Source organism: Lepidochelys olivacea, assembly GCF_965140295.1.
Source record: "Lepidochelys olivacea isolate rLepOli2 genome assembly, chromosome: 8".
NCBI lineage: Eukaryota > Metazoa > Chordata > Testudines > Cheloniidae > Lepidochelys > Lepidochelys olivacea.
Window position 1 is genome coordinate 15,785,427 of NC_140418.1, and position 17,966 is coordinate 15,803,392.

At 43.2% G+C, this 17,966-nt stretch overlaps 2 protein-coding genes across 6 annotated transcripts in view; one reads left to right on the plus strand and one right to left on the minus strand.

The window, feature by feature from the left end:
* Positions 1–8,116: 8,116 nt before the first annotated feature.
* Positions 8,117–12,725, plus strand: LEAP2 (liver enriched antimicrobial peptide 2). 2 transcript variants are annotated; one of them, XM_084637531.1, is made up of 4 exons: positions 8,117–8,245; positions 8,762–8,901; positions 10,422–10,450; positions 12,070–12,725. In XM_084637531.1, the coding sequence occupies exons 1-4, from the start codon at positions 8,189–8,191 to the stop codon at positions 12,105–12,107; spliced, it is 264 nt and encodes an 87-aa protein (XP_084493657.1). In that variant the 5' UTR covers positions 8,117–8,188; the 3' UTR covers positions 12,108–12,725. The 2 variants fall into 2 exon arrangements, with proteins under 2 accessions (XP_084493657.1, XP_084493658.1); XM_084637532.1 differs by lacking the exon at positions 12,070–12,725 and having other exon boundaries at positions 10,422–10,703.
* A 101-nt stretch (positions 12,726–12,826) lies between these two features.
* Positions 12,827–17,966, minus strand: part of AFF4 (ALF transcription elongation factor 4) — a gene marked incomplete at its 3' end in the record, with an annotated part of 73,134 nt that continues 67,994 nt past the window's right edge. For all 4 annotated transcript variants that reach the window (XM_084637528.1, XM_084637526.1, XM_084637527.1 and 1 more), the window contains one exon: positions 12,827–17,570. In XM_084637528.1, coding sequence (XP_084493654.1) covers positions 17,452–17,570 — 119 coding nt within the window. The remainder of the gene's footprint in view (positions 17,571–17,966) is intronic.

The following is a 17,966-nucleotide window of genomic DNA, read 5'->3' on the forward strand; positions in this document are numbered from 1 at the left end:
GGTTAGCATAGGTGCAGTTTTGGGTGGAGAATTCCCCCCCAAAGGCAAGGTATGGGGGGCACATGGGGTTACGTGCTGCTCCCCCTGCCCCATTTCTGCAAGCACAGAGTTGTCCAGCTGAAGGAGGCTACTTCTCAGCTCTGCTGACTGCAGCTGAATGCTGTCTTTTTCTAGTGCCAATTGCGCTCTCTTTCTGGGTGCTGGGAGTCTTCCTGTTTCTGTTCAACAGTGAATGCCTGTAGTGGGGCTGGGTAAGGGAAGGGGGGAAGCAAAGAAGCAGTGGGGAAGGAATGGGGGGGTGGAATAGGGCAGGGGAGGAGAATGTGGAAGTGAGGGGGGGGAAGTGGCAGCCTGGCATGCAGCAGCAGCTGGGGCACCCCTGTTAAGCAAGCCCATCGACCCCTCACCCCGACAAGCCCTACCCCACCCACACCCAGCTCCACCTGGACCCCCGCCCCAGCACCCAGACCCCCCCAATGAGTCCATCACACCCAGACCACCCCTGCCGAGCCCCATCTTCCCCTACCCAGACCCCCCTCACTGAGCCCCAACCACCTTCACCTGGATCCTCTGCAGTCCCATTGCCCCTGCATCCCCCAATGAGCCCCTGTGCATCCCCATCTCCCACTGAGCCGCCCACACTCAGAAACCTCTCACCCCACACCTGGATCCCCCCACACTAAGCCTCTCCATGCTTGGATCCTGCTGGGCTTTACCTGCCCACCCACACCTAGTGCAGAGGGGCAGGGCCCCAGGATGTTTTCTGGGCAGGCCCGGCCCTTGCACTGTGTTAGGGTCAGGTGCAGCCTCACTGCCGAATCCCTGTACTGGGGGAAGTGCGGACTTCAGGGTGATCTCCCACCTCAGTGCAGCCAATGGCCTATGCTCCTCACTGCCGTGCTGGAGCCCCATTTATTTACTGACAAATAAAATTTGCAGAATTTTAAAATATTGTGTGCAGAATTGTAATTGTTTCAGAGCAGAATTCCCTCAGGAGTAATATTTCAGTGGCATCAAAACCTAAAACTAGTGTACTGAAACAGCTACAATTTCCAAGCCACTATGGCAAACGTTGGTAGGTGATCGCTTTTGTATTAGTAAGAATGGTGGCAAAGCCCATCAAAGGCAGACTTAATAATACTAGATCGCAGTATAAAATCCTTTGCAAGCTTACAGCTTTTTTTCCTCCCTCCCTCACCCAACTCACGTTTCAAAGCTTAAATGACAGGTTTAGCCTGCTACAAGTAAAACTAATGAAAAGTGTAAAACACCCTTTTTTTTTTTTTCAAACAATGCTCTACAGTGTGATTTTACTGAACTAGTAGAGTGTCTGTATCCATTGCTGTAATGGATATCTTCCCTAGGGAATGACTATTTCTTCAAGCTGGAGAACACCTGCATTCTTTCTGCTGCAGGCCAAAAGCACTTTGCTACAGCATTTGCTTTTTATTTTTTTACTTGCTTTGTGAAGCCTGAGATTATTTCAAGCTCTGAGAGCTGTTGAGCTAAAATGTGGGCAAATTGCTGCATTCTGCTGCAGTGCATCTCCACCCCGCTCTTTGATTCACACAAACATCCTTCATCTCAAACTTAGTATCCATGTCCTTTATGGTAATCCTTATCTGGTAAAGAATTCCAGCTGAATGACAGCCCACCCCTGATGTCCTTTCCTGTTAGGGCTGAGGAAACTGCCATTACCTGTGTTTTACCTATTCTGGAAAGAAAAAGACAACCGGTTGACTTCCACTGCTATAATATTCACCTTTCAGAAGAAATACAAGAGGGGACTTGCATAAGCAAGAAAAGAGGGAGAGCGCTGCTTTCTAAACTGGAAGCTACTGTTTCGCAAGAGGGGGTGAAAGCTATATTTATACAGCTCATCAGACTTTCAAAGTCCACTACAGACAAATTAAGTGTCACACCACACAACCCATCACCACCACAAGTCCCATTTAACAAATAGGGAAATTGGCGCACAGAGGTGGTTATGTGACTAGTGCCAGCTGAGATTCTAAAAGCCTTTCCAGCTCCCTGCTTAAAGCGCTGGATGCAATTGCTTCTTGTACTCATCTCTGCTTGTTTGAAAGGGCTGCTAAGTAGGCAATATGGAGACTGGCTGCAGAATGGATTAGGGTTCCTCAGAATTATGATGAACAAGATGCAACGGCAAAAAGGGCTCAGATTCAGCACAAGCAATTGCTTCAGGCTCAGCTCTTTTGACCTGCTGTACTTTACCAACTGATCTCCATCTTAAACAGCAGGGCCAGAGACAGGGGTACAAAAGGTTTAATTCTTGCTTGCCGTGAGCGGGTACAGAGGTAGCCAGAAGCATAGGGGGGGTGGGGGTGAGGGGCAGAAAATCTGTCTGATAAGATTTCTATTTTGATCACCGGTCCAATTGGGCTACAAAATAAATGCAAGGGCTGTTCTTTGCATATTTAGGGAACATCAGTCCTACAACGTGGCATTATAATTGAAATTCCTCCCTCCAGGCTGACATCAGCAAGTATCTGCACATGAAGAAGTTGTGGAAAATGACTGTACACCCTTCTATGTTAAGGCTGTTTGACAGAGATCATTGAAAGCTTTCTGCATTGGAGCTTTCTACATCAATTGTATTTTATCTGTATTGTGCCAGTAGCACAGTAACACAGTAGCTTCAAAGGAACTCAGACTCTGCACAGCCACTATGCTCTCCAGTATCCTCAGTGTTCCTAAAATAAGTGTAAGGGAATGGGCTAAAGATATTCATTCCTACACAAGCTCTGTAATCTCTGAAACCCTTCACTAGATTGATTCCCACTGAGATAGAACCATATGTGGAGTAGATTTGGGAGCCAGGGGCGGAGTGCTTCACATGCATAGCACGATAGACGGGTAGGGCTGGCAGTGACCTCAAAAGGTCAAGTCAAGCCCCCTGTGCTGAGACAGGACCTTCTTTGGCTAACCTATTCTTAAAACCTTCCAATGACAGGGATTCCACAATCTCCTTGGGCGCCTATTCGAGAGGCTAACTACTCTTATAGTTCAAAAGTTATTCCTAATATCTAACCTAAATCTCCCTTACTGCTGAGTAAGCCAATTACTGCTTGTCCTACTTTCAGTGGACAGAGAACTGTTGATCATAGTCCTCTTACATCCCTTAGCATATTTGGAAGACTATCCAACTAAACATGCTCAGGTTTTTTTAACCTTTCCTCAGAGGTCAAGTGTTCTAAACCTTTTATAATTTTTGTTGCCTTCTTCTAGACCAGGGGTCCCAAACTCAATTTACCTTAGGGCCAGTGCCAGTCCTCAAATCCTCCGAATGGGCCAATGTCACTCATGCCGCCCAGAACCCACCCCCCAAAACTCCACCCCCACCTGCCTAAGGCTCTGGGAGGGAGTTTGGTCTGGGGTAGGGGATTGGGGTGCAGGCTCTCAGGAGTTTGGGTGCAAAAGGGGTGAGAGGTTGGGCTCTGGGAGCGGGTGTGCCTGGGGGTGGCAGGTGGGGCCAAGGCAGAGACCGGGCCTCAAAATTGCTGGAGGCCCACAGGCCGCATTGGGGAGGCTCTCGGGCCACAGAGGGCCTGGGGGCCGGGACTTTGAGAACCCTGTTCTAGACTCTCTCCAATTTCACCACATCTTTCCTAAAGTGTGGGGCCCAGAACCGGTCACAGTACTCCTCCTGAGGCATTGCCAGTGCCAAGTCCAGCAGGACAGTTACTTCCCATCTCTTACAAATGACATTCCTGTTAATATACCCCACAACGATATTAACCTTTTTCACAACTGCATCACATTGACAACTCATAGTCCATTTGTGATCTACTATAACACCCAAATCCTTTTCAGCAGTACTACTGCCCAGCCAGTTATTCCCCTTTTGTAGTTGTGCATTTGACCTTTCCTTCCTAAGCATAGTACTCTGCATGTCTTTATTGACTTTCATCTTGTTGATTTCAGATCAATTTTCTAATTTGTCAAGGTCATTTTGAATTCTAATCCTGTCCTCCAAAGTGCTTGCAACCCCTCCCATCTTGGTTTTATCCACACATTTTATACATATGCCCCACTTCATTATTCAAGTCACTAATAGTACTGGACCCAGCCGTGACCCCTGCAGGAGCACATTAGATCAGGGTAGGCAAACCTTTTGGCCCGAGGGCCACATCGGGGTATGGAAATTATATGGGAGGCTTTGAATGCTCACAAAATTGGGGGTTGGGGTGCAGGAGGGGGTGAGGGCTCCGGCTGGGCCTGCGGACTCTGGGGTGGGGTCAGAAACGAGGAATTCAGGGTGTAGGAAGGGGCTCTGGGCTGGGGGGGTGAGGGCTCCCACTGGGGGTGCAGGCTCAGGGGTGCAGGAGGGTGGGACTGAGGGGTTCAGAGAGCAGGAGGGGATCAGAGCTGGGGCAGGGGGTCGGGCTGCTGGAGTGGGGGTCATGGGTACAGGCTCTGGTCATGGGTGCAGGCTCTCAAGCAGCTCCCGGAAGCAGCGGCATGTCCCTCCTCCGGCTCCTACGTGGAGGCATGGCCAGGCGGCTCTGTGCGCTGCCCTGTCCGCAGGTATTACCCCTGAAGCTCCCATTGGCTGTGGTTGCTGGCCAATGGGAGCTGCAGGGACAGCGCTTAGGGCAGGGGCAGCATGCGGAGCTCCCCGGCAGCCCCATGCATAGGAACCAGAGGGGGGATATGCTACTGCTTCCAGGAGCCGCCCAGAGCCACGGCACACATGGAGAGGAGCAAGCTCTGGACCTCACTCCCCGGTAGGAGCTTGAGGGCTGGATTAAAACATCTGAAGGGCCAGATGCAGCCCCCAGGCCATAGTTTGCCCACCCCTGCACTAGATACACCCTCCCAGTTTTACAGCAAACCCTTGATAACTACTCCTGACTGTGGTCAACTATTTGTGTACCCAAATTATAGTAATTTCATCTAGATCACATTTCCCTAGTTTGCTTAAGAAAATGTCATGCAGTGACTGAAGTAAATAGGATGACATTCCATAAGGAGAAATGCAAAGTACTCCACTTAGGAAGGAACAATCAATCAGTTGTATACATACAAAATGACTATCTAAGGAGTACTGCAGAAAGGGATCTGGGGTCATAGTGGATCACAACCTAAATGAGTCAACAGTGTAACACCGTTGCAGGAAAAAAACAAAACAAAAACCATCATTCTGGGATGTATTAGCAGGAGTGTTGTAAGCAAAACACGAGAAGTAATTCTTCTGCTCTACTCTGCACTGATTATGCTTCAGCCTGAGTATTGTGGCCAGTTCTGGGTATCACATTTTAAGAAAGATGTGGACAAACTTGAGAAAGTCCAGAGAGGAACAACAAAAATGATTAAAGATTTAGAAAACATGACTTACAAGGGAACATTGAAAAAATTGGGTTTGTTGAGTCTGGAGTAGAGAAGACAGAGGAAACATAACTACATAGTTTTCCAAACACATAAAAGGTTGTTACAAGGAGGAGGGAGAAAAACAGTTCTCCTTAGCCTCTGAGGATAGGACAAGCAGCAATGAGCTTAAAGTGCAGCCAGGGTTAGGTTAGACATTAGGAAAAAGTTCCTGTCAGGATGGTTAAGCACTGGAATAAACTGGTCTAGAAAATAGTCCTGCCGTAAGTGCAGGGGACTAAACTAGATAACCTCTCGAGATCCCTTTCAGTCCTACAATTCTATGACTGTGTCAGAAGTCTTACTAAACTCAAGATTTTCACATCTACTATTTCCCTCCTATGCAGTAGGCCATGAAGGAGAGAAAAATAACAGTAGGCCAAGAACACAAAAGCAAACTCCTAGAGCTGTTTGCGTCTGAAGTGAAAGATTTTTTTGGGCAGATGAGAGGAAGCTTGCCTTTCATTTTCTTCTCTTTCCTGTTGCAGTCCCTTCTTTTATTATCTGCCCCAGATAGCCCCCAATCGTGGGGTGGATTAGCAGCTTGTAGGAAGCTATCTCCCAGATGTTCTACACAAGGGTGTGGATGGGAGAGCTGGCAGCAAAGAGAGAGAGTCACAGGAGGAAGACAGTATAGTCTTGCAAGTCAGGACTCATTCTAGAAAAGTCTTGAGACACCCTTTTGTCAACACAACACCTTTTAATTGGCCTTGTGCAACTCTTGGGGACATCCTTACTCTTTAAGGACTAATGTGTTAGGACAGCAGTTCTCAAACTTTAGCAACCCACAGACCCCCATTTTGATTTTTAAAATATTTGGAGGACCCCCGCCGCCCAGGCTCCTTGCTCAGCCCCTAACCCGTCCCCTTCCCCAAGGCCATAGCCCTGCTCACTCCATTCCCCCCTCTCTCCCCCACCTTCACTTACTTTCACCAGGCTGGGCAGGAGGTTTGGGTGAAGAGTGCAGGCTCTGGGCTGGGAGTTTGGGTGCGGGAGAGGGTGTGGGCTCTGAGAGGGAGTTTGGGTGCAGGCCCTGGACTGGGGCAGGGGGTTAGGGTGTGGGAAGGGGTGAGGGGTGCAGTGCTTACCTTGGGCAGCTCCCGAAAGCAACTGGCACATCCATCTGGCAGCAGCCCCGGAGGTCTCCACGCGCAGCCCCTGCCTGCAGGTACCGCCCCCACAGCTCCCATTGGCCACAGTTCCCAGTCAATGGGAGCTACGGAGTCGATGCTTGGGCTGGAGGCAGCATATGGAAACCCCCTTCTCCCCAACGCTGAGGCTGCAGGGATGTGCTGGCTGCTTCCAGGAGTGGCACAGACTCAGGGTCCCCACTTCACCCTCCATCCCAGTGCCTCCTTCACGCCAGGGAACGTGAAGGAGGCGCTGGGAAAGGGAGGGAGAAGAGTTGATTAGGGGGACCCATGAACCCCCTGGAATACTCCCGCAGACCCCAGTTTGAGAAATGCTGTGTTAGGAGAAACACTAATCCTAAAATCCATATAGGGAGGACAGGAGCTTAGTTTTAAATGGTCTCAGCTGAAAGATCCATACTCAGAGATGCCAGATCTCAAGCCATGTAGATCATCACAACAAAGGATCTGGATAAAGTCTGCTGGCTTTTGACCCTGTAATGTTGATACAGCTAATTCTCATACACCTACACCCCACTCTCCATCTTATAAATATGCTACTTTTGATCAGGAAAAGTCTAGATGAAAAAGAAATCACAGGAGTGGGAGGCAGAATATTTCCACTGCTGAGGGTTTCATCTCAGTCACTGCACAGGGCCCTGGTAAAGATTCATTAGGTACCCAACTGCATTAATTTCACCTCCAGCATTTTATTTAAAAGTATATTTTACACATAAAAAAAATCATGTGAGAGAAAGTGGGAGGCCTTGCCATAGTCTGAATAGATCCCACTCTTACGCTTTCAGAAGCGAATATTGCTAGTAGAAGTTTACAGTTGAAGCCACCCTGCTGCCTCTTCCAGCCAATTAAACACCCACTTGTGCTAACCCTCCTAGGTAAGCAACAACTGTATCATTACTTTTATTCATATACATACAGCACCACGCACATTACCTTTGAATAGGTCCATATTAACGCCCCAGAGACTAACATTTATAATTATGCATTATGAATTTTGAATGAAAATCATGAAGTTCAAAGCCCTTCAGCATTCATAAAAGGTCTCAAAACACCTCTGATGGTGGTATTATGCAATAGCTGATGTGGAGAAACTGAGGCTCACAGGTTAAATAATTTGCATAAGCTGTTTTAATGCACTAAAAGTGAGGAGCAGACTCAAACTCCCATCTTCCGCTCTCAAGCTAAAACTATTAGCCTAGACAATGCTTCCTCCCCTATTTAAAAAAACCCACAACCTTTTAAGTACTTGCAGCCATGGAAGTGAAAAGGTTACACACCTGTAGCTCCCCAGCGAATACACTGGGGCCAATAAGGCCAACCACCCTTTTTGCAGGCAGGTACACAGCCTTAGGTTTAGAAAAAAGTAATAGTTTGTATGATGAGTTTCCCCACATACTAAGTAAACGTGTAAGAAAAGTAAATATAGTTTGTCAGATAGACCGACCTTGAACTAGGTGACTTTAGTAGACATTAACTTATTACATTTCTCCTGGTCTCCAAGACGAACTTTGTCCCTGTGACAACTGGCAGCTGATGCAAGGATAGGGAATTGAGCCTATAAAAGTCTAGCTGAAAGGTTTGGAAAATTCATTCAGGAGTCCACCACCTTCCACGAATGCTACTAGCAATTGGCAGCCTAGCCAAAGAAGATGCAGTGTTTGAAAGTTATAGCTGTCTTACTACTTTGTGCAGCCCTACTCAGCCAGGTAAGAGCAGAAGGAAACATTTTCATTTAAATGGTCAGGCAATTACTAAGATGAAAGTTTATGTGCTTACATGCATAAAATGCTGAACAGTATTTAGAGTTAATGGCAGTGTGTGTCTCAGTTACTTCAGCAAGTGAAGGCAGCACAAGCCAGTGGTCTGAGGGCAGCAGGAACCAGAAACTCTAGAGCTATTATCTCAGTTCTAACACGGACAGTGTCAGTTTAGGCCAGTAATTTAGTGCGTCTGCCTCAGTCTCTTCACCTATGAATGAGGATGGCTACTTCCGTCCCATGAGTACTGGAGCGCCTTAGTTACTTTTGATATAGAACTTTACAAACATACCAAGCAATAAGAATGTTTCAATAAGAATGTTATAATCTGACTGCCAAATGAGGCATCTGTAAATAAGTTATTTGCTGAGACAGGTATTTGAAGTCCATTAAACGCAAGCTCGGACTAACTGTGGCAGGAAGCCACCGTTCCTTCATGACAATTGTATTTCAATCTTGTTTCAGGTACACTGTGCTTCCTTGCATCATCCAAGCTCTCAGCTAACAAGGCAAAGGAGGATGACACCTTTCTGGAGAGGGATTTCCCTCAGACCCATAGGAGCCAAATGCAGGGATGACAGTGAATGCGTCTCTATGCTATGCAGGTAACTACTCATTCCCACATGTTTAAGGGAAGGATAAAGGCACAGGAATGTTTCACACCAGTGTACAGGGGGAATTTTCACTGAATTATCCAATACTTGAGATGAAATTTATACAGTACAGAAAGAATAGCTGCAACAAGGGTTGGAACAATAGATTCAGACATTTTTCAAAATTAATTTTCTTAGTGCAAACTGCATGCAGAACCGTTCCTAGGAGTTCTATGGAGATTGGCAATGTCTTTTTTTTTTTTTTTTTTACTCTGCGCTACAAAGATTATATATTTTCTAATAAAGATATTGCAATTTAGAAGTGCTGGGCCCAGGATATTAGAGAGACAAGGGGGGGTGAGGTAATATCTTTTATTGGCCCAACTTCTGATGGTGAAAGACAAGCTTTTGAGCTACACGGGGCTCTTCTTCAGGACTGGGAAAGGTACTCAGTGGCACAGCTAAATACAAAGTGGAACAGATTGTTTAGCATAAGTAGTTAACACATTCTAAGGGACGATTCTTGCAGGACAGACTTAAGTGATGACTGCTTTTTAGCTTTAAAAATCAATCCCCCTTCAAGCAGGTGGTGTCATTAAAAAGCAGTATCTCACAATAAAGGATAGACATTTTAATTTAGATGAGATGGATAAGGAGCTCAGAAGTCTGAATGTGAATTAGTCTACATTACTAGACACAAACAGAACAGGGCCTCTCTGCTGCCCTCCCTTTCCCATTTCCGCCAACTACGTCTAAACAAAGACACCAAAAACCAAACTACTACTAAATAACTGAAGACAGACTCCTATGGGAGAGCCCAGGGTGGTGGCAATATGCCCAGCACCCTACACCCCCAATCTAGGAAGAGATGGGTATAGTGCTTTGGCAGTGCACACTGCATTCACAGTGGGAAGTGAATAGAAAGGATATCTTTTAGTAGATAACAGAAGTCAAATTGTTATTTTAGATGCATTTGTGACAGGTTGTTTTAGACTACAGTTTAACAAAACTGGTATGTTACCCCTCAGCCTTTCAGAGACGCAAGAGCAGGTACAGAAAGATGCATATAGCAATAAAAAGGGATTTCCACTACGCAGTAAGGCATTCAGCATTATCAGGGGTGTAGTCAAAGGACAGGCAGGTGTTCTTGAGCCAGTGTGCAAAGCAGTAAAGCAAAGCCACCAAGCAAGGCAAACCAAACCTTGTGCATTTCATCTGCCGAGGAACTGATTTCAGGTCATCACTTTTTACAATACATTTTTGAAAGAAGACTGCCCTAGAAATCAAACAATCCCTCCCTGCCAGTGTGTGTCACCGATAGCATCATTATTCCCTAAAACGTGCTTTCAGGATGTGCTGAAGTAAGATTTGAGAACTACTGAAAGAGTACACACCAGATTTACTTTAAATTCTAGTTACAGAGAGAGCTAAACCAAATGAACCATGCTATGTGCATGTGTACACTGGGCTGAGACCTACATAACTACGTCAGCCCAGGCCTTTAATGATTAATACTATGTCCTTTTTTGCAGGAAGACTCGCTGTTCCCTAAGAATTTCCCGTGAGTGAGCTGTCACTAAGGAGAAGAAAATATTGTTACCTCTTACAACGTTCAACCTTATATATAAAATATTTATTAACTATTAACTATTCTTAAGTTAGGACACTTTGAATTATGCAATAGCATATATTTAGTATTTTTCAGAAAAACGTGATATATGAAATGATGTAGGGCATTTCATGAAAGTTGAAAGCATGCACTGGTCTAGACTGCACCTTCTGATGACAAGCTCAATAAAAGACCTTGCATCTTAGTAGCTTTTTTTTTTTTAAAAAATTGTTCACATTTTATGTTTTTCTATATGATAAACAAAGATTTGTAGTTAGCAAACAGACTTGCTCTGTCTTGTGTCTAATGAACAAAAAGTCACAGTGGAGGGTGCAAGCTGGGGAGGCATTCCCGAAAGAGCGGGGGCAGGCAAACTTTTTGGCTTGAGAGCCACAATCGGGTTTCCGAAATTGTATGGAGGGCCGGTTAGGGGAGGCTGTGCCTCCTCAAACAGCCAGGCATGACCCAGCCCCCGCCCGCTATCCAACCCCACCACCCCTCCCTGTCCCCTAACCACCCCCGCTGGCCCATCCAACCCCTCCTCTCACTCCTGACTGCCCCCCGCAGGACTCCTGCCCCATCCAACCACCCCTTCTCCCTGACCTCCCCTGGAACCCCTGCCCCTGACTGCCCCCCGCCACCCCATTCAACCCCCCCCTTCCTGATTGCCCCCCAGGTCCCTGCCCCCCTTCAACCCCGCTGTTCCCTACCCTCTGACCACCCCGACCCCTATCCACACCTCCCTGCCCCCTGACCACCACTCCTAACTCCCCTGCCCTCTATCCAACCCCTCTGCTCTCTGCCCCATTACTGCATGGCCTGGAGCACCCGTGGCTGGCGGTGCGACAGCCGCGCCGCCCAGAGCACCGTGCTGCCCGGCTGGAGCCAGCCATGCCACTGCACGGCACAGAGTACCAGGTCAGCCTGCGGCTCTCCAGCTGCGCTGCCCGGCAAGAGCTCGCAGCCCCACCCCCGCCCAGAGCATTGCGCCAGCAGTGCAGTGAGCTGAGGCTGCGGGGGAGGGGCTGGGAGCTAGCCTCCCGGGCCAGGATCTCAGGGGCTGGGCAGGAGGGTCCTGCAGGCCAGATGTGTCCCCCGGGCCGTAGTTTGCCCACCTCTGCGAACGTGTTAATGTGCAGCTGGACTATGGACATTTTACCCTTTGGCCTGGTGAGCGAATAAACCAAATCATCTCTCCTCCCACTGATACCAGCCAACAGTTCACAGGCAAGCAGCCCTTCTGAGAAAGGGAACAGAGTGAGCAATCTTATTAAACAAGAACCTCAAAACAGCAGATTCCTTCAATACTCCAGTGTTCCCCACCGTATTTGGAAGAAAACAAACCTATTGCTGCCAAACTGCTCAAATCAAGTAAGAGCAAGTTTAACTGAGTAACTATTTCAGGTTTGATCAGATTAATTTTAAGTATTTCAGTGACTATCACGTTTGCATACTAATCAACAGGGCTGAAAGAAACAAGATCACTTCCACTGAATCAAGTGAAATATCAAAATAAGTCTCGTGCCACCTGCATAACAGATACTCTTCTCCCTTGTCATGCATGGCAACAGGTAGATATTGCGAGGGCGTGAGGACCCCAGAGAACTGAGTTGGAAGATGGAATACCCCTGAGGAGGAACCCTACACAAGATGCAAGCACAGTGTTTATAAAGTTTAATACAGAAAATCTATTTGATATTTATTAAACTTAGTTTCTCCAGTTACAGTTTTGCATTGTACAAAGCATTTTAATGACACAGTAGTTAAAAAGATCTTTACAAATTGAAATGTGATACCCTTTTCTCCAAATATTTTAATTGCCATAAATTTGTTTAAAAATACACATTAAACGCATGTTTCAGACACTAAACTTTCTATAATCTCAATACCACAAAATACATTGAATATACTATACAGATGTGGAAAAATCTAGTTAGTATATAATACTTTGCTCACCATTAACAGCTTTATTACGTGAAATGCACATACTGACTTAGAAATCCTAATTTTGAGCCTCAAAGTACCCTTTGAAATTTCATATGTATTGCAACAAATAAAATCACAGTTTTTTTGTTTTTTTGTAAGTTTTGGTTGAAGACCGATGCCTAGAAACAAAATGTAAGACATGGACTTGTCATGTACAAAGCATAGGATAGAGACATCCCGTCATTAACAGTACCTTTCTGCATGATTAACAAGGGCTTTGAAGTGGTAGGTTAAAAGTTACCCTCCCCTGCCCTACCCAACCCTCCTCAAAAGAAAACACAACCCTTCTTCACCAAATAATAATAATTTCAAATAAGATAAAGGATCTTTAATAAATATATAAGCACTTTATCCTCCATATACAAAATTTCTTCAAACCATTTAAAAGGGGGACAAGATACAGACGTCAGTCACTGTGCTTGAAAAAGTCATGTCTGGTCCCTGTAGTTGAACTTTCAGATATTTAATGCCAATGCAGCCAACAAATATGGGCTACAATACTTGTGTACCTAACTGCATGATTTCCTACGGTTATATCTAAAAAATTCAAGACCAGGAACATTTCATTCCAATTTGCCAGTATTGACTCCATTAATAAATATGGAGTTACATCAATTGGAATGGATGCGTTTCTGTTAAGTTTCCAGATGGAATTAAAGCAGGTAAAAAAAGTTTACATGTGGATAGCCTATATAAACTATCCTGAAGCAGCACTTCAAACTGCTCAACATAGTGTATTCAATTTAATCTCAGCTGAATATTGGAATAGAGAAAGAGCTAATGCTGTCATTCTCTAAGACTGTTCTATGAACTGGCCAGGCTCATTGCTCTAGCATCCTCAATAATTTTCACTATGAGACAAGAATCTAGTTTTATTTTTATAGCTACCCCCGCTCTTTCCTCCTAACACTGCTATGTTTAAATGGCATCACAGACAAAACTCCTTCAAAAATAATGTGATTTGACATGATTCTTTTTGTACTTCCATCTCCAGGAAATCAGTCCTCTTAGAATAGTCTGTGTTTGTCTAACAGAGTTGCTTAGCAAAAGCTTTGGCGCCTCTTTGTTTAAAGATATCTAAGATTAGCTTTGTGTTGGAAATATACAGCTTTCCATAATACTGATTCACTAGACCTAAAGTAATTCAATCTTCAACCTAAATATTTATGAAATATTTGTTAGGGCGCTAACCAATGATTTGGAAGTTACTTGCTCCCCAATGGGTAAATTAATTCAAACTTGACTTGCTCAGGCCCTTCTGTAACTGTTTTAATATAAACACTGCAATGACAGTAAATTTTTCTGCTAGGGTAAACAAAATATTAAATAAAGCAAAGGTAGTCTCTTTCTACTAGTTTGGCAAAACTACATAGTTGCATGCCTAAGGATTTATTTCACTTGCCCCAGGCAAGTATGAAATTATATTCATAAAGTACTGACTCTCTATATGTTGGGGTCATTCATAAATACATTTTAGGGTGTTTTTTTTTTTAAATCACAGCAATCAAGCCTCAGCAATCTAAAAGAATATACATTGCACTCCTGTATAATATCAAGATTCATCACCAGTAAGATGGTGATTCAGCACTCAGTTTAATAAATAATATATCAATATAATCAGTTGCACTATAATCTAAAAACAAGTATAACATACTTTGGACAGACTGAGTTCATATATATATATATATATACACATATATATACACACACATATATATTAAAGACACATACAATACAAATTGCATACTGCCGTCAAAGACAAAAAAGAGCCATCCAATGTGCTCTAATATTTCAAATCAAAATAAATCATGGGTTATTTTGTTCTGGTGTCCTGTAGGCTCATTTACAATTATAAATGATGCAACTTGTCATTTCGGAATCTGAAAATTTGACCGCAAATTCAAAATAGTTTTCATGTCTGAGCAAGCCTAGTCTGATTATTAAGCCTTTTTTAAATTTTTTTTAAAAAAAGGTTCACCACTGGGAGGACTGGGGTGGGTGTGGAGGGATGAATAAAAACTACAACACTGATGTTTGTTAAAATATAACCATATAGGGAACCCTTAGTATCAGGAGTTAAGGATTCCTTCATGGTAAGACACTGTGCAACTTGCATTAGCACTCAAATGACATGCGTTTCCCACATTGCTGCTTAAAGGTTAAAAAAGGACAGGTTTTGTTAGCCTGCATTTTGACAGAGAGATGGACGCTTATGAGCGATTTTCATTTTGTTTTAGCTACTCTATCAGGCAAAATAAAATTCTCTCTCTCTCTCTCTGAAGCAGTGGGTAAATCTCAAGTTAGATATGCTTTTGGAGTTGTCAAACTGAGTTTAATCCATTTGAAATGGCCTAAGTCGATGGAGGAGTTTGTTTTTTTAACAAGACCTGTGTATATGTCTTACACAGATAGAAAACCTGGGACAATACTCCAGAAGGATTTCACCAGAACGTATACTATTTAGGCAGGCCTCTACCTGCCAGTTCAGGTCCCCATTTTGACAGACTGTAAAGAGTCTTCTAGATTTTTTTAGACAAACATTTAGAATCCATTGGTCTGGAGCTAAGGAATACACTACACTGGTCTCTTGAAAAATATACCACGCAAAGATACTGATGAGACTCTAGTTAAGAAAAAATAATATTCCCAGAGATGAGACCATTACTGCCTACATCAACGGTAACGGTGCACATAACGGAGCAAGCTAGAAACAGCCATGCTGGCTACTGCAGCCTCATACAAAAATAAAATTAAAAAAAAAAATACAAACAATGCAGCTTCTAAGAAGGTATTTTTATATAGCGTCAAAAGTGTGCTAGGCACTTTAGAGTATTACAAAGGAAAAAGAGTTGACAGTGTCCCATTAACCAAGATGCACAGTTTGAGAGTAAAGAAAGTTCCATCTCTAATAGCGAACACAGAGAAACTAACTTACATTGTGATTCAAATAAAAAGAGTACTCAAACAGACCTGAATGTAGGCTGAAGTATAATGGGGAAAGTCATAGGTTGAATGTCTCCATTTGTATGTAGCAAACTTTTCTGGAAGTACAAATAATGTTGGAACACATAGGAAGCTCTACGAATATGCAGCTACAGTTTAGTCAAGTTACTAATTTGCAAAACTTTTTAACTCTTAAAGCCCATAGGACATACTGCAGTACTAAGTAGCGTAGAATTCTATTCCTTCTTTTGAGGTTGCCATCATTTTGGCACTTACACAACTACACACAAATTTAGTGCAATAATTTTTCTGAACATGCACGTTCACATCTGGTACAGAATAAGGGGGCAATGGGAAATAAAAACAAAGCAGCATTCCATAATACCACTCTAAATGGTTCAGAGTTTGACTCTTTAAAAGGAGACCACTGTAACAGGAAGTCAGTTTCTATGACACACACTAGGATGTTGAAAAAGAAATGGAATTTTACCAAAAGTACTGCAGAAGACCAACTCCATACAGTATACATGGTCCTGCTGTAAAACTTCATCTTGTAAACAGTTCATAAAATCTTCATCTAAAAGTAAGGCATAAGGCACACCAGACATGATGGGGCACTAAGCAATATTGAAAGAAATATAATTTTTAACCTTTTACTCAGACAACAACCACCTTATGTGGAAAGGTACTTTGGATTACAACTTCTTAAAAGCAGCCACTTGGAACTCAATGCAGGATTCTTGTTGCACCAACATACTTCTAAAGTGAATATTCTGCTCCCCTAAAACATCTAACATTAACGGGGGCCTCCATTAACATGGGGCTAAACAGAAGTTTTAAATAAATTCTACATCAGAACAGTTTCACAATGTCCCTGTGAAAGATGTGCTCTGCACCTCACAATGGCCATTATCACGTGATATCGTCCATCAATTAGCAGACCCCAAAAAGGAAAAGATGGATCTTTTTATCACTTTTTATGATTTTTGGTTTCCCAGTCAATGGAAATGATACAAACAGCTCTAATAGGAATTATTTATCTGTTCTTTCAACTGTTCAGTTGGCTGCTTCAGTAAGCGTCAAATAACGACAAACAAGGAGACAAAACTTGTTTTAAATGGAGATATAAAAAAGCACAAGATTGTCCATTTATGAAACATTTCCAGTATGCACCTATCAGAGACTGAAGCTCATTCTCACACCACTTCCATATTGCATTAAATGCAAGTTTACTGTAATGTTTTGTGATTGCTATAGTGTTAACCAAGTGTTCTGAAATTGTATTGAAAAAACAATCCAAGTTAGACATAACTAAATATCTTTCCATATACATCTCTTATATTTTCATTTAAACTGAAATATCTTAATGTGTAGAAGAATATCTCTGGAACTTTTCTCAAAATTTAGTACAAATTCTGCAATAATAAAACTGTACTTATTGAAGATTTGAGTCATAGGCATTAGGCATGAAAACCATGGTGTCCCTACACTTTAGAACCTAACAACCCTTATTTTCTTTTACAAGCACCACCACCACAAGACATTACAGAGTAACAAGCTCACGCAGTACTTAAATAAAGTGTCTACATTTAATCTCCGCTAAGTACTTGATGGGTAAGTTTATAGGAAAAAATAGCTAAGTCTTAAAAGAGCCCATAACTGGGCTTTGTAAAAATTTTTAAAAACAAATGAAAATAAATAGGATTTAAAACTGATTAGTTATGTATTATTGACTGGAATTCCAATCTCAATGCAGAGCAGTGAAGCCATATCTTAATATGTAGCCAATTTTAAAATATTTAAATAACTTAAAAATGAGAATACTGAAGAAGTCCATTAACATGATGTGGTTTGGGGTTAAACACACAGAGGAGGATGGGAGAGGTGAAAGCATTCCTTGCTTTTAGTGTCAACTAAGCAATGTGTTATGGCAGTCTTCCTTATTGACATGACACAGTGTTGTGGAGAAAATCAGAGGCAGCAAGAAAAGTGTGTTCTACTTTTGATTCCTTCAGTTCAAGATATCACTTAGCATCCAGACGCAACCAATGTAATCCCTGTCGGGTGTAACGCACTAGGTCTGTCATGATGCTCGAATTAAAGATCAGAGGGCCCATAACTTTATCCAGTTCAGCAAAGAACTCTAGAATGACACAAGAAAACAAATCAAACTATGCACACACACTCACATTGACTTCCCTTTGGAGAATGTGGTACTGAGGAGGAATCCACCTATGACATACTAACAAATATTACACATCTCTCACAGACAACACCAGGGGAGAGAGAAGAGGTGGAAAGAGGTGAAAATGGTACAGGAATGAAAGGGAAAAAAGGTTTCTTTCCATTTATTGTTTTAGAGACAATTTCCAATAGAAAACTAAACATTTTTGCAATAAAATGATTGATAGGAACAGATGGAAAAGGGTTTGCACTGAAGTTAAACAGTCTCAGAAGTGGTGAGTTCCCTCTCAGACAAATTCGCATATTCATTAAATACATTTTTAGAAATGGAAATCTGAGTCCATCCTTGTAAACT